Source organism: Sylvia atricapilla, chromosome 6 (assembly GCF_009819655.1).
Source record: "Sylvia atricapilla isolate bSylAtr1 chromosome 6, bSylAtr1.pri, whole genome shotgun sequence".
NCBI classification, from domain to species: domain Eukaryota; kingdom Metazoa; phylum Chordata; class Aves; order Passeriformes; family Sylviidae; genus Sylvia; species Sylvia atricapilla.
The window spans coordinates 40,546,998-40,574,804 of record NC_089145.1 but is presented as its reverse complement, the minus strand read 5'-3'; the positions used below and the strand labels follow the sequence as shown (position 1 = coordinate 40,574,804).

Below are 27,807 nucleotides of genomic sequence, written 5' to 3'. Positions count from 1 at the left end.
CAGTAAAAAGCCTCCCAGAGATGTTTGTGGGTGCACCAGTGATGCAGTTCATGAAGAAGCAAAGTCAGTGACAGGAGATTTATCCAAGGCTCTGGAGATGTCAGCCAGCTCCCAGCAGAGGTTAATAGAGACAAAGTGGGTGTCAAGGTGATGGGATCAAAGGATAAATTGCATTGTAGAGACAGATCTGTGTGGATACTGTGGGTTAGGAATGGCTGGTTATGGGACATTATTTTAACCCAGAACATCAATCCTGAGACTGATTGTGACACAGACACCACGGGCTGATACCGGGTGCTTGGCAAAAATCCTTCTGTGTTTTTGGTTTAGCTGCAACTGAGACTCCTGAACCAGCCACGTGGTGGCAGCAAGCCTCAAGGAATCCTCATCTAGGCGTTTTGGGACGAAATTGGCAAAATATGGCCAATTTCAATATTCCAGACGTGAATATTTAGAGGGGCTGGGACTTACAGTACCATTAAAACTACGGATTAAAGCCATGAGCGCTCTGCCTGGCTGTGACAGCTACAGGAGCATGCATTTAATTTTATTTTCCTTGTTCCTTCTGAATCCCTAGAAATCGTTTTTCAGGAAGAGCATTTCTGATTTGAGCTATCAGCACAGAGCATTATATAAGTTGTAAGCAGAAGCAACCATACATCTCATAGCAAAGGCCTCACCTCCCAACAGGGAACAAGGGATTTTTCACAGACAGGTTAAAACACAAATATCGTGGATAAGAGCCAATCTGGGCTCCTGTACATGTACAGGATCCTCCAGACCACGTCTGACAAAGACCTCTTCTCTGTACCTGCTCTCCAGGAGAAGGTTATAAAATCTTTCAATGGACCTTTAGAAAAGACAGCCTTACAGGGTCATTTCTCATTCAGAGATGGTTGAAGTCAAGCAAATAAATAATATTAGAAAAGGGACTGGACATGTGAATGGGTATGGGGCATATCCAGAGGAGCTGCAGTGAGTGACAGTCAGAGTGAGTGTCTGGGAAGTGACTCAAGTCCTTTGGGCTTGGGCTGTGGCTGATCAATAATTTATTTTTATTTATTTATTTTCCCAGCTCGTGCTTGCATTGTGCTCCCTGCTGTTTAGGGAGCTCGAGGCTTCCCAGTTAACATGGCCTGGCCACTGGTCTGCCCCAGAAATGCCAGTGCCAGGCCTGGCCTTGCTGTGTTATCTGCCTGTGACTTGCCAGGGCCAAGATTAACTGGTGCTGCTCCCTCCCCTCCATCTCAGCCATCAGCTCAGCAGTGTTTGGGCCCCAAAAATGCAGCCAAACTGGCTTTAGTTTTGTTTTTATGTTGTTGCTGTGCTGATCTCTTGTACACTCTGCTAAAGCATTTTGCACCTGAGTCCGACCCAGCAAAACAACCACAGTTTTTCCTCCCAGGACTGTTTGTACCAGGGATACAGAAAGCCAGATACCTCAAATCTGGGGTCTCTGCCAGCTCTCCCTTCAGGCTGACAGAGGGTCCTGCTGCAGGAGTACACTTTCCAATTGTTATTTCATTAGCATATGTTTTATAGCATCGCAGTGTCAAGGGCTATTTCTGGCTATGACTTCACACTGATGCCTTTGGAAAGCCACACAGCACAAGGAGAAGGAGGGAGGAAACAACCCAGATGATCTGTTGTTATAACTGGAGCATGTGGGAAGCATCATCCCTCCAGCCTCCACAGAGACAATCTAGTCATCAAGGGCTGATTCACGCTCTGAGCTCTGGCTGGATGGCCACATCCTCTGGACCAGGGTCTGGAAGGGACATGAGCTTGGAAAGTTAGAGGAAGAGTTTGGAGGCAGGTGGTGAACTGTCTAGTTTGAAGCAGGGCTTGGCAAAATGATGTGGAGGGATGGATGGAGGGGTGAGGCTTGTCAAAAAGACAGCTGAGTGTTCCTTCTGGCTCAGGAGGACAAATGAGAGGAGGTGTTGCTGTGGAAATGGGTGGCAGGTGGAACTGTCAGCCCTCCAAAACAAGTAGGAATATTAAAGGCATGGGGTGAAAACCGACTGAGAACTGAATATAACTCCAGTCTGGCTTGTAAAGGCTTGCAGGGCTGATGGATCATGACACAGGCTCTGAGCTCTGAGTTTGTGAACACAGAATAAAAGATTGAATAGGCTTTGAATATGGGGCAAGGACTTGGGTCATATTTTGGGGCTGAATCATCTGTTTGCACCATGTGCATAGGAAAGGTGTGTGGTCTGTAAGGGCTACCAAACCAGCTAAGACTGCTGCTGCTACAGAAACACAGTAAGAATAAAATTAAAGGAAGTGAAACCTAAAGCATCAAAGCCCCAGTTCTGCTGAGTGCAGGTTTTTTTGGAAGTGACAGTCTGTTCTGGTGTGGATTTTTTGATCTCTCTGCACAGTATATTCTGAAGAAGTGGCCTTTTGCAGACAGGAGGGTCTCCTCCTGCACTGTTTGTGCCTTTCATAGCAGTCAGCATGGCCAAAACCACAGCCAAGAAGAGCTCTTGGTGAAAGCAAAGCTCTGCATCCAGGGCTGCTGGAACCCAGAGAGAGTGAAGCAAGTTCCCAAATCTGCTTTCTCTCCTGCTGGCTTCAGTGTCAGCTCTGACTGGAGGAGCTGGTGGATGTGGCTTACAACATTCCCAGTCTGTGAGGAACCTGGAACCTGCTCCCTCTGCTCTCAGCAGATGATTTTTTGCAAGGTTTCTATGCAGACTATGTCCCTTTCTTTATTTTGTCACTCACTGGCATTTGGAGTCAAGGAGAGGGAAATTTCACCACAAGAAAATGTGTTGTTCCCTGTACTTTCTTCTCCCCACTGCTGGCAGAGCAAAGCAGTGAGAAACAATTTTTCCTCCTCTCCAGGGGGTGAAATTATTCTGCAAGCTTTGAGTGCAATCAGAGTGTGGACAATCACCATATCAGAGTGTGGACAGCAGAAACAGCAAAAGCATCCTCAATGTAAGTAAGCGTGGGATACAGATTCTCTTGCAATGGACACCCTTGTCCTAGGAGAAGAATGTTGGGATGGATGCAAATCTGGCTGGGTTACCACTTAACAAGTCAACAGCTGGTGACTGATAGACTGGTGCTGAATTAGACCAGTTTTCTGATCTTGAAAATGGGAATTATTCTCTGTATCTTCAATGCCACCGTGTGGTAAAGGTAAGAAAACACTGAGTACACAAAACAGTATTTCAGTAGGAGGTGGATATATGGAGGTTGCACAACCTCTTCAGGCTTTGTTTTTTGATTAGGCAAAAGACAGTCTTAGGGATGAGTGTATTTGCATGTATTTTACAGCTGAAACAGAATGAAAACAAAAGGAAGAAAGTTGGCAGTTCAACCATTACAACTCAAAACTGATTTTTGTTATGTATGGAAAAAAACCCCAACAAACTCCACAAACATGAACAACGAACAACAGTGTATGATAGTAACAAATAGACCATGGGAAAGGAAAATGATTAATGTTTTGCAGTTCTTTACCTGCCCTGCAGTATCATAAAGCCCCAGCAAATGTTGTTGTCCTCCCACAGTCACGGTTACTGGAAGAGAGAAACAAGAAATGTTGTTTATGCACAAGCCAGTGGCCTCATTTTGATGTGTTTTAATCCCAAAATGCCAATAGACACATTAGCACATGTGCTCCACTGGGCATCCTGAACCAAGCACATCCATTCAACCCAAACTGAAGGCAGCCTAAGTCACAACAAAAGCAAACCCTTTGTGCCAAGATCTTATTTCTGTACAGACAGCCAAGGGTGATGAGCTGCACGTGCTGCTGCCATTGGGGTCCCAGAGAGAGGGGGATGTTCACCTGTCTCTGTTCACCAACTGAACATCCAGGACTTGAAAGCAGAGGATTCCTGCCTCCCCACCATGGGTGTTGGTCATGGATCACTGTGGGAGGGTATTTTATTATTTTATTTCTTCCAGGCTGTGAAATGATGAAGCACTCAGCAGTGGCTGTGTCTGGTAGGTCTCACTGGAGGTGCAGCTGTCCTGCCCTGTGCCATCACAGGTGAAGTGGCAGTGTTTAGTACCTGGGGCTACATGATGGATGATTTGAAGAACAGGAGGAAAGAGGAGCTTGAATATTTTCAGGGATGCTGACCACATTCTGTTGCAAATGAAGGAAAGTATGGCTCAGTTTGTTGATCACATCCAGTATATTTACTCCTTTAGCAGAAATCACATTGAACTTCATTTTGAGCCCATTGGCAGATTTTGACATGGACAAAAATGTTTTCTTATTGCCTTTGGATGAGTCCCATTATTAGCTGATTCCTGTAACCAGTGTTATTTTGTGTAATGGCCATGATCTGGGTTAATGACATTTAGTTAACCAGTTAATCTGCTTAAATCATTACTACTCGACTGGAAAGAAAGGGGGGCAGCCCAGTTCCACCCATGAGTCAACAGGAAGCCCTCAAACATTAGTCAGGTAGGTTGCTTAAAATAATGATATTGTTGCGGCATATGGATTATTAATTTTTTTAAACATGAGGACAAGTGACTGAACATAGAAATAAATATAAAGTTTTGTCAGGAATGGGGGAAGAGGCTCAGACTGGTGCCCATCAGGGGATTACAACTTGTAATTAATGAGAGCTGGGAATGAGTAATAATTATTTTGAAAGAAAAGAAAGAGACTTGAAAGCATCATGCAGTATCTTGCTGATTTTTAATTTTTTTGGTGATAAAATTTGTAGTAGAAAAGCAGCTACAAATTTATGGAATTTAATAGCTCCTGCACTGGGGAACAATGTCCTATTTGAAATCTTTTGGACTGAAAGCCTCTGTGACTGGACATGCTGACTATTCAGCAGTTTTATTTGCTTGCAAAGAGACCCAGCAGTGTTGTCAGCACATAAGCAGAGCAAACCTGACATCCTGGAAGTACAAAGACACAGTGAGGACCAGACATGCTGATGAGAGCAGGATGGGCTACACTCACCCACTGCTGGGGCTGCCTTGGGATGTGCAGTGGAAGAGGAGGTGGGGAAGGGGAGAGAGTTCCCTCTCCTCATCTCAGTGGTAGTTCTGCAGTTCACAGCTCCCAGGGGAACTCACGAGCATTGGGCATGGCTCCCCAAGGGTGGAAGAGCTTGGGGAAGAAGTGCAAGAGTGGGGAGATGGGCGCTGACAAAGACAGGAGACAGAACAGATGCTCCATCCTCCTCCTTCAACATGACTTGAATAAAACAATTTAAAATAATCCTCCCTGGCGCCGTGGTTTTCAACTTCTTGTGGTGTAGGAAATCCCAGAACGTCCCAGCAGGGGTATGAAGTGTGTAAGTTACTGGCAGCACTCCTGCTTTTCTTAGCTGCCTTCTCAGAAGCAGTGAGGTTACAGGTGATCAGCACAGCTCACCGGAGGCAGCAGGAAATGTGCTTCTTTTTCTCCCCCAGTTGCAACCTTGGCAAGCCTTCAATCTGCCCTTGTGCCAAGAAATGCAGGAGCCAGACCTGCTCTGCAGATTTCACTCTGCTCAAGGACCAGCTGTGAAAGATGTACCCTTCAGCTGAAGGCAATTTTCCAGCTGCAATGCACAGCTGGCCGAGGTGAGATTTAGGAGGACACGTGGTTTCTAGGACTGCAAACAGCAGTTGCACTCTAAGTCCTTGGTGGAATTTGCATGGAGCCTGCAGAGCTCCTCCAAAGCAGGATGCTCTTAGGACAGCTGTGAGGCACATGGAGGTGCAGGTCAGGTGATGTTTCTGATGAATGTGAAGAGACATGTGCCATTCATCAGTGCTGACAGGGTTATCCAGCTCTGCCTCTCCTGCTGGCTCACCCTGAGCACAGGCAACCTGGGTTGGGTCCTTCTTGCAAAGATCAGCTCACCTCTTCACTGCTTAAAAAACTTCAAAGCTGCACTGAAATTTGCTCTGCTGTGAAGCTTTGCTGGCCCATCTCTTTCTTGGTGGCATCTGACTGCGAGAGCTGCACTGGCAGAAAGCCCTGGTGCAGATACAAATTGCTGCCCTGTTTGAGTAATTAATATGGTTTTGAGATAAGCTGTTTGGACAGAAGATCAGTCCACCTCAAGTGTGCTACACTTTGCCAGAAGAATATAACTCCCAGGCTCTTATCTGTGCTTTGTGGTCTGTGAAGTCACAGTGGATGTTTTGCAGCAGGTCTGGAGCCACACACTGAGCAGTGATTGATGGTTTGTGCAGCTCAGTTTGGCTCTTGGTCACCTCTGGGAAATACCGAGGGGGAATAAAGAGATTGGTGGTCTCCTACTATTACTCTTCCCCCACACAAGGGATAAGAATTGCAAGGGTTCTTGGAAAAATACACCCTGAGTCTACCCAGCTTGCTCATCACATTTTAATTCTCCTTCTAGCATCTTGCCCCTTATGGGTCCTGCTGTGAATTTCTGCATGGCACCAGTCTGATATTTTTGCCTTTTCTCTTTCTTTTTCTCTCTTTCTTTATTTCTCTCCTTTTTACTTTTTCCCATATTTTCCCCCTCCCTTGCTTTTTCTTTTCCCCATCAAACTTTATATTTTCTTTCTTCTCATCAATTGTTCTCAACTGTGTCATCATCAGAGGATATTCCTCCTGCCCATATCACCTCTGAATTTGCAGCTATTACCCCAGAAAAACTGCTTTGTTGGCTAAACCTTGAGTGTTGTCATTGGATTCCTGGCTCTGAATGCAGTGGGGACCAAATGGCTCACACTGGCAAATCAAATGATCCCTGGCTCTTGAAACAGTGATGTCCAGATTAATGTATTGGTGCTAAAATTTCCACCACACTTTCAAGCAGGCAAAACAGATGTGAAAAGAAATGGTTTTGCCTGTGAAAACTTCATGGTTTTTTTATACCACAAGTTTATCTGTCTGCCTCTGTCAGGCAAAAGTCCGCTCAGAGTATCCACTTGGTGGGTCATATTTATGAGCTGAGATTGCCCTGCTAGATCTGTAGGGCTTACTTTTGGCTTTATTCCAGTTTACTCTTACTTACCCTGTTATTATCTTTTCCTGTTCTCTCAGTGGACAGGCCTATGGGAAGCCAATGTGGAATTCCTTCCCAGCCACTGGGGTAATACAGGCTCCTTTATGGGATTGTGAACTCGACTTTATGAGCAGTCTTGGAGTACCAGGACAAATATGAACTCTCCTTGTCATTTACTGACTATACTGATATATTGATTAAGCACTGAAAACACCTGGCCTTTAGCAGAGTGCAGTAGTGACTGTGGTAAAATGAGGCTGAATATTTGCACAGTCCTGGCCCTCATTTTTCTCCAGTCTGGGTTGCACCAGATGATGCAGCAGGGCAGATGTTCCCCTCCCTTTACTAGGTGCTTTTACCCAAGTGCAGAATGTGTAAAACACTGCTTTAAAAATAATTGCTGGGTCGTAAATTATCTGGGTATTGCTACTAAAGTTTGAATAACTATTTTGGGTCACTTCCAAGGCTTTGTCACTTTGTCACAAGTGTCCTTTGTCACTTTGTGTGTGTGCCTGGGCTTCTGCTAATGGACCTCAACACAGGGTTTGACAAACACAGCAGAAGGGCAAGGTGTAAATGGATATTGTGTGAGACGGACCTGGTGTGTGGACCACGAACTTGCCTGAGCTGGGAGCTCTGTTTTTAAACCTGTGCTTAGTTTGTGTTTCTGGGGACAATGTGACAATTTTTCTTGATGTTCTTGATGCCCAGATTGCCCCAGATCCACTTGTCAGTGGCCAGTCTTTGCCAAACTCTTCTCCAATTGTGCTTTGTTTAGTAACCTTTTGGGACTGAACTGCACCCGTGGATGAGCCCTTCAGCCAGACAGCAGCAATGCTCACTGCCTGCACTGACAGAAACAGGACATAAATTGTCTGCTGAACTCTCAGAACATCTTAAGTTTGATTAATGGAGCAAAGCAACACATAAATCTCTGCTATGACACCAAGCCAGGATGCAATATCTCAGCCACGCTTAGCTGTGGCAAGGGAGAGGGGATTTGCACATCAGGGGGAATTTGTCCATGCCAGTGAAGAAGTGCTTGGAGAACCCAGAGACTGTGAAACCACGAGCCAGAATATACACAACAGCAAGCAGTGTCTAACGTGACATCAGATGGGAAAAGTCATCATTTATTCTAGTGCCTTCCTGCCAACAAATTAAGGTCCAGCTGCTTCAGAGAAAGAAGCCAGGGAACAAGCAGGGATGGTGGCACCTGCTGGGCTGGAAACACTTTCTCATGGTTTTGGGCAAGTTAGCCTGCTTCAAGCCTCAAACTTTCACAAGGGCCATTTTCTGCCCTAGCCAGCAAGCTCTGAGTATTAATCTGTGCATCTGACTGTTCACTGTGATTATATGTACCTGGTGAATGTTACTTAACACAGACTAATCATAAAATGATAAAACGATCGGGATGGAAGGGACCTTAAAGCAGTCTGGTTCCAAACCCCCTGCCATGGGCAGGCATATCTGGCACTAGACCAGGCTGCTCAATGCCCCATCCAGCCTGACCTTTAACACTCCCAGGGATGGCCACCAGTACGAGAAGAGCTGCAGTTCTGGTAGACCTGCTGGCACAAGAAATGCCCAAGTCTGTTTCTTTTTCAGCTGGGAAAAGAAAAAAAGATAAAATCAGAACATGGGCAAATGAACAGATCTTGGTCAGCAAGTTCCTTCTAAGGCACCTTTCAGGGTAATTTCTGTGATGGGAATTTACTGATACAGTGAGTGTGGTCTGTTCTCCAGCAGCTGATATCCTGGGGATACTGACTGTAGGTTTGCTCACTGAGTAACATTTTTCCTTCCTTCCTAAATGTGGTTTTGTGAAAGCTCTCGTAATGAACTGGGAATTTCCCTCCATTCTATGAATGTCTTCTGCTCTCTGGAGCTTACCCCAGACAGGACAGGAGTGTTCTGGTAGGAGTTTGTTTGAAGAAAAATGGTTTCAAAAATCTGGTTTATGAATTGCCTTCTTTTTGTACTGCATAGGTCCTAAATAAGGATCTCTGTGGCTGGAATTTGAGGACCTTGCCCCCACTAGGGACTCAGAAACACCTCAAAGGCATTTAGATCAAAGATCTTCAGATCTCTAATTCCCTTTGGTTCTCACAATGGTCAGGCATCTAAGCAACTGAACTGCAACTACATATCCCAGACTTTAAGAAATAGGAGCTTGGAATATTCCATCAGAAAACAAAGTGAATGTGGGCAGTGCATTTTTACAGCACCTACTAAGTGCCTCGTGCATTTCTGAATCCTATTTTGGGTAAAATTTTTCTTCAGAATGTCTTTCTTTGGCTAATCCACGCGGAGAATATAAAACTCAGGAATTAGGTGTCACACACTGCTTTGATTTTGTTTGGGTCACTGTCTGGGAAACTTAATTTCTGCTGCTGTGGACCACCCTTCAGAAGATGTTGCGCTGCTGCAACTGAAGCTGGGAATGCTCTGGAAACTGCAAATCAAAGCCCTGTGGATGCTACAATACAGAAGGCACCAAAGGAAGACACTCAAGGAAAAAAAAAAGGAGTAAGAAAGACCTTAAGGACAGACACCCAGAGCAATCCATGACAATCAGCTCAGCTGAGCTCTGACTGGTTGCCACTTTAGTCAGAAGGTTCTCTTGCAGTGCTGCCCTTGGTTCTCTTGCCAGTGATTCCCTTTTGCTTTGGCTGAAAGGCGATCCTGCAATATTTGGTAGCCAACACAGCCAGGGCAGGTAAGAGCTGGTGTTACAGGACCCTTGGCTCACCCAGGGTCTGTGACTCAAGCCTGAGCCTTTCTTCACTTCCATGCATAAGGGTTATCTCCAGGAATTCTAGTGACTTGATGCTCAAGGAATGTTCCCCCACTCCCTCCTTCATGAAAAACAATATTTGATTGCAGCCAAATCAATGTTCTACCCCAAACTTACCCTGCAGCTTAGCTACATTCTTCTGAAAAGAAAATCAAAAGCATCCATTTCACCCTGTAATTGGCCTAAATACCCCACTTTATATGTAAATTTTACTAAATGCTTTTAATTGCTCCTGTAATCATCTATCAGCAGTCACACACAGACCTCTGAGAGCCAGCGTTTTCCAAAAGAAGAGCTCTGAGTAAACCTTACCATTTCCTGTCACCTCATCAATGGATGAGATCTATGTTCTGCTGAGCAAATACTTCTGCCCATCTGATATTTACAATATCTGAAAAACATTTCTAGTCTGCTCCCCATGGTGGGAGCACCGAGAGGCCTCCAGGGCTGGGATTCAGCTGATTTCAGTCCATGCAGCTCTTGGTCTAATGAGGTGGTGAGGAATTCACTGCTTTGTCTTTAGGCCACAGACATGTGGTGATTTAAAGCCAGATAGGATTCATAGCATCATTTATTCTGCTCTAAATAGCTTATCTAGTGTCTTCCTACAAGGCATATTTTCTTGTTCTTGAATCATTCTTGCAGCTGTTTTCCAAATTTTTTGTTGAGCAGTTTCTATGACCAGACAGTGTGGTCTAGCAATGGTCTCATTAATGATCAAGCCAGAGGTAACATGACTTTCTTATTCCTACCTGTCATCCCCCAGTGGCCCATCTAAAGCTCTCATTGGTTGATTATCCTCATTATTTAATGATTCTTACTGTGCTTTATTCCTTTCTTGAGGCTAAAGTCCAGTCATTCTTGGCTTTTATATTTGCAAGCCTTTTTATTACATTCTTTTTCAACTCTGTGGCTGAGTGGAAAATCTGGAGACTGTAACTCAAACACCCACTGCAGGCATCTCACAAAAGGGGAGGGGAACAGCCACTCTCCTGCAATGCTCCCAGAGCATGGAAGTCAACATTAAAGGTTTTTTGGAAGCCAGCATTAAAGGCCTTGAGGAGTCTGGGGTGTCTATCCAGTGATGCGCTTTTTCAACAGAACGTTTCAGGTTCTATTGAAAAAGCTGTTTCAGAGGAATGATATCTAAACACTTCTCAATGTTCTCTTTCCAGACATCTCTCCACTGCTCTTCACCCTGGGCTCTGGCCTTATCCACATAGCAAGGGGCATTACCTCCCCTCTTCCTTGTCCATATAGGTTTCAAGATTTGTCTTGGGTTGCAATTCTATTCCCATCTGTTGAAACTGGTTAAAGAGGTGGTTTTGTTCTTTAGCTCAAAATTCTGGGTGGGAGGGGGCAAGTGTCTTCTGTTAATGGCCCAGCTGTTAAAACCTGCTGGGGCAGTGTTCTTTATCTCTTCCACTACCCATCCTCCCTCTGGGGGATGTCTGCTGTTAATGGGCCATCGAGGCTGATTGTATGACTGATAAAATTGCATCATCCCATTGGGAGATACTCCACCCAGTAGGAGGAGCCAAGCATTCCTACCTGGGTAAAACCTGGGATTCAGAACACCAGGACAGACTTTGCACTGGATTCCCAGAGCAAGACCCATCTCGCCAGCACTGGACCCCTCTACAGGATCATCTCTGCTTGAACAGAACCACATCCGGCACTGCAGGAGGACTTAACTACTTAACTGGACTGCTCCCAACACCCTGACCAACAGGGTGACGGGCTGTGTTCTGACTCTGTCAGTGTTGGTATTGTGGCTTCTTCTTTTTTTTTTTTTTTTTTTTTTTTGTACTACTATATTTTTAATATTCCTAGTAAAGAACTGTTTTTCCTATTTCCATAGCTTTCCCATATCTTCTCCTGAAAGCCCCTTCATTTCAAAATTACAAAAATTCAGAGGGAGGGGGTTTACATTCTCCATTCCAAGGGGAGCTCTGGCTTTTCCCTGGTAGACACCTGTCTTTCCAAACAAAGACAAGATTCCAGTGGAATTAGTGGGAAAATTCCTAATCCTGACTAGTCCTGCAGCTTCCAGCTGGCACCAAATGACAGTTCTGTTGTCCCGTTCTGCAACAGCAATAGATTCATGTAGACTGTGCCATCCTAGAGGAGGATTCACAATTTGTGCTATGTTGTTTTGGAACATGAGAGAAAAAACAGTGCACAGTTGGGTATTTGCCACTCAGAGACAGCAAACAGAGGAGATGTACCAGTCCACCAATCATTTTTAATCAAGCGGCTCAAATGAAATGTTCTAAATCTTTCAAAACGCATTGAGAAGTCAGACTTCAGCGCTGGCCAGCATACATGACATGGAACACAAAAGCACTGGAGGTTGATTAGGAAAATGAAACAGAATGAATTCAGTCCAGAAATGGATGAAAGAGAATGGAAATTCCCAAAGCTTTCAGAACAAGCACAACACTACATCGTGAACCAGCTTCTTCCCAGTCTGGGACATTACTTATTTATAGACTCCATGAATGAAGTGGATTTATTGGAATCATCAACCTCATTGTTTGTAAAATCAGCACCGGATGATTTTCCCTGTATCCCCGTGAATTATTGCTGTGCTAATCAATCTTTGAACAAATTCAGCTCCACTGATAGCAGAGTCCAAGGAACCTTGGGGTCTCCGTTTGCAAGAAAACCATGTCCAGTTTCTCCAGTAACACAGAGCGGAGGGAGCTCTTGGGACCTCAGGGTTGTGCAAAGCCATGCTGGATGGAAAAGACAAACATGATTACAGTGCTTGGGGAATTGAAGAGCAATTGACATTGTGTCCAAGAGAGTGTTTTGTTAGATTCTATTCTATTTTAAATGGAGGGCTGAGCACTGCCACAGGCTGGGAGGTGCTTCCTGAGTGTTTCAGCTTCCCTTGCACCATCAGCTGTCCTCATGGAAGGCAGTTCTGCTCCTGAGTTAGAAACTAATAATAACTGCCCAGATAAACTTAGTAAATTTCCAGGCAAATAGGCTCTGATGTGTGAATTTCAATGGTAATCTAATTGAAGGTCTTGTTGCACTTTACTGAAAGTTACAGAACGAAATCCAACCAAATGTAAGACAGAGTAACAGCTGAAGCATTGAGCAATGTAACTAGATAGAACCTAATCCTGTTCTTAAAAAAATGTGTTTGTACCTAAACAATGAGGAATATTGGATATTATCTTAATCCTGATGAAGGGGAAATGCCTTTTCTGAGACCATGTGATTGTCTGTGACATTGAGATGAGTGAAAGAACAAAATTTTGACAATGACTGTAGTGTAAACCTATTACGAAAGAAAAAAATGGCAACATGTAGATTTTTTTTTTTTTACATTTTTAGCTCTACTAAATATTTTTGAAGTTCCTTCACTAGCGTAATATCCAGGAAAATCTATTTTTTGGAGCTGGGTTTTGACTCAAGTCAATGGCAAACACAGTAAAGCTCTGAGGTTATTAAATTGTAACTGATACAATTATCAGACAATTACATTGTCTTTATTAGTATTTTAACTGGTTATGCTGATCTGACCTGTAAAAGACCAGATACTGCAGCATTTTCAATTTCTTTTAATACAGATAAAAGTCAGGATTCTGTAATAACATCTTGAAACTTAGCAGTGAAGGATGTATTTGGAGCCTCCTAATAGTGATGCTGAGATCATGGTAAGCAGAGAAAAGAGTGGGAATTTTCCACCAAAGCCAAAAAGTGGGAATAAAGGGAGAAAAATATAGGAATAAAGAGAGTTTTGGACCATTTTCCTGTCTCTTTTCTACTGTTCATGTGAGGCAAAAGTCATTCCTCTAACTCAGCTGAGTGCTGAGGAAAAGAATATCTCCAAAGTTATGTCAGGCATCTGGTTATCAAGGCAACATGAGACTTAGTAAATAGCATCAGAATAAATGGGAGATTAGTGGCAAAATGAAACAAATTGCACTGAAATGTATCCAGGGTGTTCCCTTGATCAACACACAGGGTGTTTCCAAGAGCATGGGAGGACAAGTCTTCCTGTGTGGCTGGGGGGAATCAAGGCAGCTCATCTCAACACTTCCTGCACTGTTCAAAGCTCAGAATTGGGGGATATTTTTCCCTGGAGAGGAATGCAGCCTGGAGAGACAGCGCTGCCTAAGAGCTGGCTTTTTGCCCTAGGTGTCCTTCTAAAACCTCTGGTGATCTGCTTTGGTCTGGGTCAGATGACAGTGGGAGCAGATCATACTGATGGAAGGGCACAGAAAGTCAGCTCTGCAGTAGGTGGGTTGTCCCCACTGTGGACTGTGCCTTCCAGTGATGGAATTACTCTGTCCCAGTGATTTACAATGGCAGAAGGTCCTACCAATACTGGCAGAGCACTATGGCACATCCTACCTCCACCAAGTGTGATTCAGGGGGAAAAAATGGCTTTTCTCCTTACCAGCATCTTCAACAAAAAGTACAGACACCAAAGCTAGAAAGGAAGGAAAAATTTGCGTGATATAAAGATGGGGACAAGAGTGTGTTTTCTATAAGAACCTGATATTAGAGGGAATATGATTTATAATACAATATAGGAATATAAACCAGGGTGCAGCCACAGTTTGGCTGCTGCCTGTGCAAAGAGCCTGAGACTCCTCTTCCTCACCCTCAGTGCCAGCTAAGCTGGGCAGGCCTGAGCTGGTTGTGGTAGCTAAAGCCAAGATGTGCCTAGCGCAAGGCTGAGGTGTTGTGGGTGCTGTATTTGGGCACAGACCTGCAGGACACATGTGTGTGTGTGTTTCCCAGGCATTGCCATGAACATTTCAGTGAGACCTCTGCAGTCAGAGCCACTCCCTGGCTCATCGAGCACAGAGATGCCCCGGGCATCATTCCAGAGCTAGGGCAGTGTAACTTAAAATAGCAACTGATGACTCTGGGTAGTGTGACTTAAAATAGAATCTGGTCCTCTGAGCTGTGAACTGATGGGGCAGGGGCATGTTTGGCACACTGAACTGAATCCAGCAGGCTGCAGTGCAATACTGAGGTCAGTGTGAGAGCTCAGGAGCATCAGGTTTGCCCAAATTCCAGTGCTTCTGTAGCTGACATTGTACATGCCATGAGTCCTGTTTTGGGCCAGGGGAAGATTAAATGGTATTTTGCAACCCCTTCCCAACACCAGCCTCTCTGACACTTTGTCTGCATCTTGTTTAAGTCAGACCTCAATGCTGTTTTTTCCCATTCACTTTTCCCCATGAGGCGTTGCTTGAGAGGCTTGAAAACAAAATATGTGCTCCTGAACGTAAAGAGGACCAGGACACAAACTGCTTCGTATTACCCAGAAAAAGAATCAGGCCCATTGTCCTTTGCACCAGGACCAAACCTCAGCTGCTATTTGCCCTGCAGCTTGCAGAGATTAGCCAAACATTTGGGCAGCAGCTCTAAGCCTGTATGACTTGAGAAGCAGAAATGTTAAACACTGTAAACAAAAGTCTTAGAAATATTTAAACTTTCTGATAAGAAAATCTGAAGTTAGGAATTATTATTTTTCTCTTGGCTACCACAAAGGTTTTAAGTACTGCTAATGCTTTCTCTACGCCCTGCTGAGGATCTTTCCCCTTTCCTGTCCAGTGTGGCAGCCTCTGCAGACAATGAAGTGATTGTAATGTTGGAAAAGCAACAGATGGAGATGGATGAAATGGTCTTAACCCTCAATGTGTTTTTGTGTGCCTGGGAAAGGAAGAGGTGAGAGCAAACCTGAGCTCTGGATACCCTTATCCTTTATTTCAGCACGGTTACACTCACATGAAGCAGAGTGTGATGTCCCGTGATCTCAGGAGGGTAATTTCTAGGGGTGATTTGGGGGCCCTTTCAGCACAGAACTGGGTCTTGCTCTCTGAGGAGAGCAAGAAGCTGCAGGCTGGCTGCAGCCCAGGGTGTACAGAGGAGGTGCTGAAGTGCCTGGTTGAGCTGAGGCCAGAGGGTTTTTCATTTGAGCAGAAAAAATAAATCCAAATTCTTCTGTAGAGCTGGAGAGGACTTTTCAGCTATAAAATGTGATTTCTACAGAATCCAAAGTTTCCATGGGAAGCTATTGCTTTCAACAGAGGAGTTCAGATGTTTCCATTGGGAGAAAGGAGGTGAAATGGTGTGAACTAACTGACCCCGATGTGAACTGTTCCCTCTGTTAGGAAGACCTGAGCCAGTTTAAACAAAGCTGTTTCTCTGGCAGTGACAGTGACTCCTGCACCTGAGGCAGTGACCTGGGAACACAGCCCTGGGGTGCCAGGGAGGCACCACGGGCACTGGGACAACTGGTGAATTTTTGGGAGAGCAGAACTGCAGCCTGGACTGAGAGCAAACACAAATAACCAGATCTGGTCCCCCAGTTGCCATGGAGTGAATGTGAATTTCTACACAAAGGTGAAAATGAGGTTTAGCACAGAGTCCAGATTTTTCAGGCTGTTGGAAATGCATTAAACTGCTGGCAAGGATAAGCACGACCTCACTTTGATTTAAAAGTTTTGAAGTGAAACAGTTGATATTTTTCAGCAGATCCATTTATTTACTTTCTTTTTTTTTTTTTTTTTTTTTTTTATTTGCGGGAAGTTTGTTCTTATGAAAATGTTGTAATTTAAAACCTTTCATCCACATGTACAATGAAAATGAGTTCTGAAATGTGTAGCTTTTGCAAGTGACAGGAATTAGTAATGGGTTTCTGCCCTAACCAAAGCTCTTTAAACTTCTAACTCTCATGTTAGGATTAAATAATTTAACTGTTCTGTTAATCATTCCATTGCAATACAATTTCTTAATCAAATGTTCTATTTCAGTGATATTTCCACAAATTTCTTGTACTGCCTGTTAGCTATAACTCCATTTAGAGTGTATTTACTCTTGAAAAGATTTATTAGGTTTAATTCACCTTCTCTGCCGCCTTGTAAACATCAGAGGCAGCTCTACTGAGCTCAGAGGAGTTACTTTTGGTTGGGAGAAACATCAATCATGTAGCTGAAAAACAAGGGAACTAATTTTGAAACAAGCAGTGTATATTTTAATGTAAATTGCTGATAAAATGTTATGCATGCAATGGTCACTAGGTGAAGAGTTTATATATATGAATTTGTAAATTTATGAGGAAATAAAGTATAAATTTATGAGGAAATTATTATAATATTTAATTTTTTGCCTTAGCTGAGAAAGAAACGCAGTCAGAAAAATACAAGATAGCATCAAATAACTCAATTAAAAATCGAAATATTAGCCTATATGAAATTTGGCTTGTCTCCAAATTACTCTTTTACCCAGCATAAATTAAATATAATTTATTTCATACCTAGCTGTATTTTAAGCTGTATTTGCTTAAGGATTGACTGAAATACACAGCTCTTAAGCATTCTGAGAGAGTCTTAAACATCATGCCTGGTAATTTTTCTGTGTCTCACTGCTCTCCTGAGAGCCGAGCAGTTCATTCCCTCTTGTTTTCTGGAGCTTTAATCTATCTTAGGAAACGTTGACACACTTCTTCAGCTACATGAAAGTGCCACAAATGGGGATCCCATCTGACTTCAGAGGAAAGGGACTTTGAAGAAAAATCACAGAAAATTGCAAATAAAGCAGAAATAAATCAAGGTAGAAAATCCACAGCTACTTCATGCAATTGATTACCAAGTATGATGTGAATTCCGCCTTTGATTTGAGTTGCTGCTTAGCACAGTGAATAGGTTTTAAGCAGTGTATTTTACACAATGAGATACATGAAAAGTCTTGTTTTGTAGAGTGACATTGTTCTCTGTTTCTATTTTTGCAATGGCAACAGCTCGGGTTGTGACTCCATTGTATTAGGCCGTGCAAACAGGCTGAGGGAGGCCCTGCAGAGCAAACACACCAACAATGAAGGTGGAGAAAGGAAATTTCCTGTTTCATGATGAGAGAAACAAAGTGCACAGAGGGTATGGGGCTCGTCAGGGCTGTGCTGAGCAGCTGGGGAACAAAGCCCTGAGCCTCAGCACATGGCTTCATCTCAGCACAGATATTGGTTTTGGCCGTCCTTAGAGGCAGCACATCCTGCTGAGTGACCATGGAATCACAGAACCAATGGAGTGGGAACAGACCTCTGGGATCAGTGAGTCCAACCTATGACCAAACATCACCATGTCAACTAGACCATGGCACTGAGCGCCCCATCCAGCCCATCCTTAAACACCTCCAGGGACAGTGATTCCAATTCCTCCTGGGGCAACCCATTCCAGTGTCTGATCACCCTTTCCATGAAGAAATTCCTCCTGATGTCCAACCTAAACATTCCCTCATGCAGTTTGAGGCCTTGTCCTCTTGTCACTGGCTGCCTGGCAGAAGAATCTGACCCTCACTTGGCTACAGCCTCCTGTCAGGGAGTTGCAAAGCAATAAAGTCCCCCCTGAGCCTCTTTTCCTGACTAAACACCCCCAGACTCTGTCACTGTTGTACACCACAACGACCCAAAGACTCCAACTTCAGAAGGCTGAAATTGTGACTACTTTATTCTTGGGAAGTCTGCTCCCTTTTATATTCTTTTACACAGACCAATTCAATTGGTGACAAGAAGACAAACCTCTTCAATAACGTTGGCCAAACCAGAGGGACATCAAGAAGAAGCCCCTGCTGGGTGAAATATGTAAACATTCTTACCATTACCAAAACATATCTCTTGTTTACAGAAAATTCCCTGGGAAAGGAATTTCAGATACCAACACGAACCAGGCACAAACCAGAGTTACAAGACCCCTCGTGTAGCTGCTTCTCATAGAATCTGTGCTGCAGATCCTTCACCAGCTTCACGGCCGTTCTTTGAACCTGCTGCAGGTTCAATGTCCTTTCTGAACTGAGGGGCCCAAAACTGGACACAGGACTGGAGCTGTGGCCTCAGAGCCTGGCTGTTGTGTCCTTCTCATCCCTGCAGGATGCTCCCAGGTCACAGAATCATAGAACCATTAGGGTTGGAAAAGATCATCACCCTTTTACCCACGCCACTGCACACTAAACTGTACGTCAGGATCCACGTCTACTTGTTTCTTGAACCCCTTGCTCTGGCAGCTGTGTGGAGCAGCAGAGGACAGAGTGCATTGTCCATGTGTGCTTTTGCAAAGTTAAAGTCCCAGAAACACTTTATTTGAGCTGATTTCCCTGACAACACGATTAGGGTGATGAAGCATCGCTGCTGCTGGAAATTGGTGTTGAGCATCAGTGAGGCACATGTTCCTCTCAGCCACAGCTGCCTGGCAGGGCTTGTTTCTCTGTAGTCACTGGGATGTTGCTGAGTTTTTAGGCATTCTGCAATTTTCTATTGATTTTTAATGAAACAGTGCTGATGCTTGTTTAAAAATGCACCTCAGGGTCTTGTGCTGATTTTGTCCAGAGCCAAACTCATCAGATAACATTTTTTCCCAGTTCCTGCCTTGTCAGAGGAATGTGTCTGACAGGTGCACAGAAATCAATTCCGAAAGTACATCCTTGAAGTAATCAGGCTGCCAGATTAAGTAAAACAGATATTAACTAAGACACATCTGAGCTCAGCTGAAGCATACTTCTCTGCACAGGGAAAAGACAAGTTGTTTGCTTTTTTTTTTTTTTTCTAGTTTAAAAGGGTTTTGAGCATTTTTGTGCATTCTCATAGCGGCAGCTTTAGAAAAGACTGGGGTACTCTCAACCCTCTGCTTTGGTGTCACAAAACTGGAGTGCACAAAATGGCCTGGAGTATTTTAAACCAAGTCCAGAGGAGTTTCAGATGGCCCATTGCTGGAAGAGTTCAAGGTCAGGTTGGATGCTTAGTCTACTGGAAATTGCCTGTGGCAGGGGGTCAGAACTAGATGATCTTTAAGGCAATATCCAACCCAAATAATTCTATGATTTTTGGATGGATTCAGCTGTTTTCTGCCACACTCCCACTCGTGCCAGTGGTGTGAGTGAGCTCTGGTGTGGAGAACTGGTTTAGAAAGGTTGCAGGGGTGGAAACTTGGATTTGCATGGGTTATAGTGGGGCCAGGGCTCTCATGTAGCAAACCCAGGTTGCATTTTGAAGATCTTTGTTGCTGCCACAGACTGGAATTATTAAGGACATCCCTTTGACTGCTTTCTAACCCATCCATATAAGGAGAGCTGCCACCGAACTGCACTGGGAGAGAAATTCAAGGGGGAGGATGCTGCTGGTTTTAAACCCTGCCTACATGAGTTGGAGGCAGCACCCTGGACATCTGGGATGTGTAAATCTGTCTGCCCAGCAGCCAGCTAATGCTCTGATGCACTGGGAACTCTGCTCTGCAGTCAGTGACCACATTGTGTGCTCAGCCACAGCTTGGGGCCAAACAAAGTGGAAGGCAAGACGAAGCAAGCATGGACCACAGAACTGTGTCCAAAACCCCAAAGGCACAGCTAAAGTGCAGCAAAAGGAATAACTTTTGTTTAAATTTCTGATATTCCTAGTGCTCTGAGAAAAACATAATTTCTATTTTCCTTTTGCCTGTGTTTTCCTGTTCTCTTTCCACCCAATATTTCTCACAGGGAGGCAGGACATAAGTGAAATGAAGAAGGCAGAATGAATTTAGTTGCTTTCACCTAGTGTACTTTTTCCATCTGTCTTTTTCTTTGATCCCAGGGTTATCCAGGGCTCTTACATCAAAGAAGAAACAGGACAAAATCTGTGTATAAAAGGGTTGGCTGTAGATGTTACACAACCAGGCAGGGAGCAGAGTCAAGGGAAGGGCTGTGCAATCTTGACCACGTGGAACTGGGAGCAGGAGGGTTAGAAAAATGCTGCTTGGGGTGATGTGTTTATTCCAGTCTCATCTTCACAGTCCTCCCACTCCCTGCTCTGCTGCCCCTCTGCCAGCTCTCATGGCAGCTCCCCCCAGGGCTCCCCATCAGCCAGAGCCCCTCTGCAGGTCAGGGAAACAGCTCTGCTGCACCTGAATTGACCCAGTCGTGATGGAATATGGACATTTTACGTGTCCTTCTGGGAGGCCATGACACAATGGAGACCCCAGAGGACCCTTTCCCAGTACTGGGCTCTGTGTGCACACACAGAGTTTGCTGTGTGTGACATGCCCCTCTGCCAAGTGACATTTCCCACAGATGCTGGCTGGGATCAGTCTGCACCTGCACATGTGTGTCTAACTCAGGCTGTGATTAGCCCATTTGTCTGAACAACTGTGGTTTGAGCTCTTTTTCCCCCCCCCCCCGCCAAGCTCAGAGCTCTTCTTTCTAACAATTTGATCTGCTGCATACAGCAAACCTGTGCTGCAAACAGGCACGCTGCAATTACTGCCCTTTCCTACACACAAAGTGAACTTGCTGTTCCTCTCTTTCTTCTCTGCCAAACAGCCACTTTGTTGTTTATTTTCAAAGCACTTAGCATCATAGCTGAAAAGTAAGCTGCAGTATCTGTGGGCTTTACCTGCATTGTTAAATAAGACTGAAAACATTAATGGAAGGCTTCCTCTGGTTTAACACACATGCTTTCATATTAGATGGACAGGGCTGTATTTCAGAGAATCACAGATTAATTAAGGTTGGAACATAAAATCATCGAGCCCAGACATTAAATCCATCTCTGCCATGTTGCCACTAAGCCACGTCCCCATGTGCCACATCCACGTGCCTTTTGAACACTTCCAGGGATGGCGATTCCACCACTTTCCTGGGCAGCGTTCCAGCACCTGACCACCATTTAAGTTTGCTATGGTTCTTAGAGAGATGCCGGAGGAAACGGGCAGCTCTTTCAGTGGATGTAAATATGGCAACATTGAAAGGCTTCTTGGTCTTCTTGGAGAGCAACCCTTTGGAGACAGAAAGTTGGGAGTGACTTCCTGGCTTGTTTCATCCTTGGAGACAACTTGGATTTGAGACAGTGGTAGCCAAAGTAGTTGATTTAGTGACTGTTGAAATATGTGAGGATTAGGGATCCTTTGTAAGTCAGAACCAGGATTTGGAGGAGGATGGAAAAGAGAGAGCACAGGCATGACTGCAGCCTTCTCTCACTGTGGGATTTCTCCCTGCCTCTTGGTGTAACTGCACCACATCACTTTAAAACCAACACGAGAAATGCGAATCAGAATCCACGGTGGAAATCCCCCTGCCCAAACCCAATGGAGCCACAGCTCTGTGACAGAGGGATGTGATGCAGAAGCCTGGCACAGGAGCAGGATGGATGGAGTCTCTCTGTCTGAGGTGCACAGCACTATTTTTGGCAATTTAACTGCATGGTCAGTGATGAATCTGGTCGCATGCAAGCAGGCTTCATTGCTGAGGCTCAGATGGCAAGCACTGCTGTTTGGTGCATATTCCTGAATAATTTCCCTTTCATCTTGCCATACTTCTGTCTTTTCTGGCTGTTTTGAAATGTGTTTCTAGTCCACACGTATGGAGATGTCTGCAGGCAGTGCTGCCTGTGGTACCAGGGAGGAGCAGCACCTCGCCCTAGATACTGAAATGTCAGTACACCCTTGCCATCCTGAAGATTTATGCAGCAATTCTGCCTGGAGAGCAGGAGCCTGCTGCTTCCCTGTGTGTCTGGACAGGCTGGTTAGATATTCTGGTCCTGATTTTACACACTCTATTTTTAAGAAGCTCACCTTGGTGCCTTTCCCCCTGACTAATGTAAAAAGGCAACCCACCTCTAATCTGGTTATTAGAAGATCACCCAGCTCCACAGGTCAGTGAAGAGTCAAAAGCATCATTTAATTCTTGAACTTTGCTGCTGGCCCCTGGCTGTGGCTGATGCTTGCTGTGAATCCAAAGCAGCTGCACGGAAAGGAGCCATGATGTGTCTGTGCAAAGGCAGCCCAGGGCCAGAGGCCAATTGTTTCCCTAAATCCGTGGCATTTTTTTCTTCCTGGAATTTCTCTGCATTGTGACTTGCAGACTATCTTTCTCTTGGCCAGAGAAAGAGGCTGACCCTGATCCCACCACTGCCCTGGGGTCCTTGCTTATAAGGACTGATCTTCCCATGTGTGTACAGAGGAGGAGTGGGACACACTTCCACTGCGTGTGTTCACAGTTGCCAAGAAAGGCTTGATAAATCCCTTCTGAGGATGTTCCTCTCAAATGCTGGTGTCTCACTTCACCCTTTCCCCACCAGGTCATCACTGGGTGTTAATCATGCTCTGGTGGTTCATGCTGCCCTGTCCTGCAGCCTTCCCCACTGGGGGAGAGACTTCCTGCCTCTGAGTCAGCCTGGCAGCTGAACCAGAGCGAGCAGATGGAAAAAGGGATGGGCTCTTCTCAAGCACTGCATCCTCCCTCCGCACCCTGGCACGGAGCACTGCATCCTCCCCACTGACACCAACACGGAGAGAAGCTCTGCCCTCTCTGCCATGCCGTGCTCACCCCACAGAAACCAGGACTTTTACAACTACTGCTGGCTTGCAGCACCAAGACTTGTGTTCAGGGAACAGTGGGCTAACTTCCAGCACGGGGATCTGTAGCACTCATATTACAGTGCTTAGAAAATACCCATAAAATATCAACTCATTAGACACACTCGGTGGGAATTAGACACACTCGGCATTGGAGGTACATCAACAATGAGTCAGAGTTGCTGTTTGTCACTGCAGCTCGTGGATGAAGAGCTCTGAATAACGGCAGGGCTCCCCCAGCTGCCTTGTGTATGACAGAGAGAGGCAGCCAGGGAGATGCTTAATGTGCTCATGGCTTGCGCTAATGCAGTCCACTTCAAACAGTATATCTTCTGAAGTCACGGAATCGTGGAATCATAGATTCATAAAATGGTTTGGGTTGAAGGGACCTTAAAGATCATCCCTCTGGACCAACAAGGTGCCCTGAGCATCAAAACTAACTCCGCAATGAATGCCTAAAAAGGGTATTTCCCTGGCTTTTTATAATATGTTCATTTAAAAGAATGGCCATTTCCTAAGAAATTTCCTTTTCAAACAAAGTCTGTAAAAGGAAATATTGTCTATGAGAGGTGAAACTGATTACTTTTCTCTAAAGACAGATTAAGTGGGAGCTGTAGGTGTTTCTTTGGAAAACATTGAATTGAACTGAATGAAATTACAGGGGGGAAAAAAGGAAGCCTGGTTTTAATCAGTTCTGTTGAGAATTGTGGCTTGCACAATATAGCTCAGAGAAGATATGGATGCCCCATCTCTGGAAGTGTTCAAGGCCAGGCTGGAGTGGGCTCTAAGAAACCTGATCTAGAGTAAGGTGTCACTGCCAGGGGCAAGGTGGTTGGAACAAGATGATCTTAAAGGTTCCTTTCCACCCAAACCATTCCACCGTTCTATGATATCTTTTATCCACACCTCAGAAGGAAGGAAGAACACCTTTTGGACCTGGATGGAAAATGTATGACTTTTTCCTCCTCCTGTATCACAGGTTGAGTGCTGTCCACGTTCCCCTCACTGTCAAATGGCTTCTATGCGTGTAAACGTTAAAACTATTCTTAGGAAGGCTACTTCACATGTGGACTTGCAAACAAGTGACAGTTGTGCTGACAGCAGAGTTAAAAGACAGGGAAATGCATCTGACAGGCACGTGCTTTCCTTGCAGAGGTCTGAGGAGATGATAGCACTCCTCTGAGTGGATACGGTGCTCATGTCTCTGTACTCTCATGGTTACACTACAGACTTTACAGTTGCGTGACAGTCTCTGTTGCTCTGTGCGTGAAAAGATCTTTCGTCCCCTTAAATGTCACTTGCTGTCAAATTGAAGAAAAGCTTAGAAGCCAATGTTGATATTTATGCAAATAGATCTAAAAAAAATTTCTGGTGAGGTTCCTCGGTTGACCGTGATCTTGCGGTTGGGTGTGTGTGGGCAGATGAGTGAGTTCCTGCAGACCCTCTCTGCCTGCTGGGAGAGGACACACATTTTTAAGTCAGCTATTTTCCTCGAGCTTCTTGCTGGACAGGGTTTTAGCAAAGAGTTTTGAGAGGTAGATGAATGACAGAAGAGCACAATGCCACCAATTCTCAGTGGGAACTGCATATCAGAAATGAAGTACAGACTCTTTTGAAACTTTAAAGTTGTTTCATTATTTAGGAAATTGTCTAAATCTTTCTAATTTTCCTTTTCCCTTGTGCAAACATTTACATTTTTCTATCCTAGTAAGTTCTACCTTGTTACCAGCCATGAGGGCCTGAATTTTGCCCTCAGCTATTCATGCAAACCCCTTTCTTTAATCAGTTAGACATCAGCTAGGTAAAGGATTAGATTAGCCTTGCATGGAAACACACAGAGATCCATGAGGTTTGCATGGGCATGCTGCATTATGCGCTGATTCCTGCAGTATGAAAAATTATTAAATTGTCTAAAACCAAAATTACATTTTAAGTAAATCTTGATTTTTATACTCAAATCCTTTTGATGACAAACCAGGAGACATTAAAGTCATAGTTGAACACTTAGTTTCAGATATTAGGACCCAGGTTTTGTGCGTGCAGCCAAGGGTTTTTTGTGGCAGAAATGGGAACTGAGAGAATAGAGCTCCTGTAAGGTTTGTGACAGTGAATTTTAAGTGAGATCACACCACTTCTGTCTTTCTGCTGCTAGAAGTTGTCCCAGAAGTTTGTCCTGCCAAGGGGGCTGTTTGTTTGTCTGTCAGTGACACAGTCTCAAATTTGTCTGGAGAGCACGTAGGAGCTCCGCTCTCAAGAGACGTCTGTTCCTAAAAGCTCTGTTCCCTTCCAGGCTTCCCAAGGTCATGTTTCACCATGAGACTTGAAAAATCTTACATGACAGCAAACAGTGGGACAATCTGGTAAGCACACTCAGAGGCTGAGTGAGTTGTCTTTTTTTCTATTGCTGTGTAAGGTTAAAAATGAAGAGAAGCTCCACTGACTGTGCTACCAAACTTGGTGTTCTTCAGCCTGCTTTTCTGCTAGTGAAGTGACTTTCATGTAGATGCCCAGAGCCCTCAGCCTTTAGTTTTCTGTTCTTTGGTGTTTCAGCATTTCTGATGTCTCTCTTGGATAGAATCCCAGTGAGTCAATGGAAAAACTGTTGATAGTACTGAAAGCTAGAACTGGCTTTTAATACCCTCTTCCTAATCTGACCTTGACACTGACTGTAATTCACAACATGTGCAACTAGAAGGGTAATAATAGCCTAGAATTGAAGGTTAACTGTCACTCTTAAAAGTGAAATCACTGTGCAAAGTGGATACTTTGTGTTCACCCCTCTGTCCTCTGTTATGCTCTGGTCTTAGAGATCCTTCTTTAGGACAGTAATGATCATTGGCACAGAAGGTTTAAGAGCTGTCACTTTGAATATGAAAAAAAAAAAAAAAAAAGAAAAAAAGATCATGAGCCATGTCAGATGATTTAAACTGGTGTTCAAGACCAGCCAAACCATCATTTGGAGTTCTGTCCCATTACTAAATCACAGGAGCTTCACACCTGATACGATGCCCCTTCTGTGGCTGTATGGAAATCAGCTCTCAAGCAGCACATGGCTGATGTGATCCAACACCAAATGACTGCTGAAGTTTAGGGCACTGCTTTGGACTCTCAGCTCACCCAGGAGTGCTTGCCCTTGCTCTGAAGACAAGCTCATAGGCTGCAGGTAATTATGAAAAAAGATGATGGCAGCTGAGCTTGTTGGTTGGGATACTCTCCTGTCTTCAGCCCAGCCTACACGAAAGAAGTTGCTCATATATATATACATATTTGGACTAAGAAGGTAGAAGAAAGGAAGAACAAAATACTTCAGGAAGGAGCTTTCAGAAGCACTAGGTTCCGCAGAAATGGAAGTCTCATTTTCACTTCAGAAGAGAGGCAACTCTCTGGATCATTTGCTGTACTCAGATGTGCGTGTGCTGCATCTGGAACACAATGGGGACTCCATCTGCTGAGAGCAGTGAGGCTGAACTCTGCACAACATGAAAGCCAGCCACTGCCTCCACTGTATGAAGCATACTCAGGAGAATGGCTCTGTTGTACCCAGCTTTCCATAGGAAATGAAAGAGCCTGCATTGTCCTTTCCAGGAACAGCCTGAATGCAAATCCATAAATATGGTTAATATGGCTGTTCTGCTTCCACAAGTTTGTTCTTACACTCCCTACTTACTAAAATGTGAAGTCCTTAATTGAAATTCCACCTCCAGTGGAACAGCCCTCCATCAGATGTCCCTGGGAAAATAGAGCAATGACAGCAAAAGCATTGTGATGAGCTTTTTTATCCTCTCCTGATGTTTTTTGAAAATTTTCCATTATTTTGGCTAAGAGGTCAGAACTGGTCTGGAAACTAAGTTGTGCTTTTGATTCTCTATTATTGAGCAAAACATAACATAATTTAAAACAACTGCCAAAATCAGAAACCAGTCCTTGCACAGCTTGGGAAGGGCCTGCTTTAATAATAATTCTTTTTCCAATGATCCTGTGACTCAAGCAGCACTGAGTTACCATACCCATCTGGCCATATAAATTTAGATATAAATTGTTTTTCACAGCAGAGAATGTTTGCACATAATTTTACATAAAGGGGTGAAAGTTGTTGTAGTTTTCTTGTCCTCCTCCTCTCTCTCTGCCTTGTGTCTTTAGATTTAATTATTGCTTTTTGTCCTTGTTCCTCTGACGAGTAACCTTTAACAAAAAAAGCTCTCATCTCATGCAACACAGTTCTCCAAAGACAATTATGTGAGGCTTGAAGATAGTACAGGCATGTCCATTAGAAGGGATAGGGTAGAAACAGGGTGGCAGGAAACCTCCTGACTGCATTTTTACCTGCCAGCCCAAAGATAGGAAATGGAAATAGGAAATGGCTGGTAGCAGGAAAATAGCAGATGGCAGATATCTCCCAGAGGTGCTGACAGGTGAGTCAGTGTCTGATATTTTGCACACATGTAACATCTCATGAAGATATGCTAAATATGGAAAAAGAGACTCTGCCGTAGGCTCTGCTACGGTTCTGGTTATCCTTGTGCTCAATGTCCTTCGGGGACTCATTTACATCAATAACTGGTATTCTAAAGTTAATGGTTTTTTGTAGACATGTTTACACACACACAGGCACTCACATTTACATTTATAAAGATTTCAGACGGACTTTGCAGATTTAAAGCACTTTCTTGGCATCACTTGCCATGAGCTGGCTTCAACCCCTTCT

The 27,807-nt window shown here is 44.3% G+C and overlaps 1 protein-coding gene across 1 annotated transcript in view; it reads right to left on the bottom strand.

Moving 5' to 3' along the window:
• Positions 1-27,807, bottom strand: part of RHOJ (ras homolog family member J) — a 61,667-nt gene that overhangs the window by 12,034 nt on the left and 21,826 nt on the right. The window contains exon 2 of the mRNA XM_066321632.1: positions 3,478-3,536. Coding sequence (XP_066177729.1) covers positions 3,478-3,536 — 59 coding nt within the window. The remainder of the gene's footprint in view (positions 1-3,477; positions 3,537-27,807) is intronic.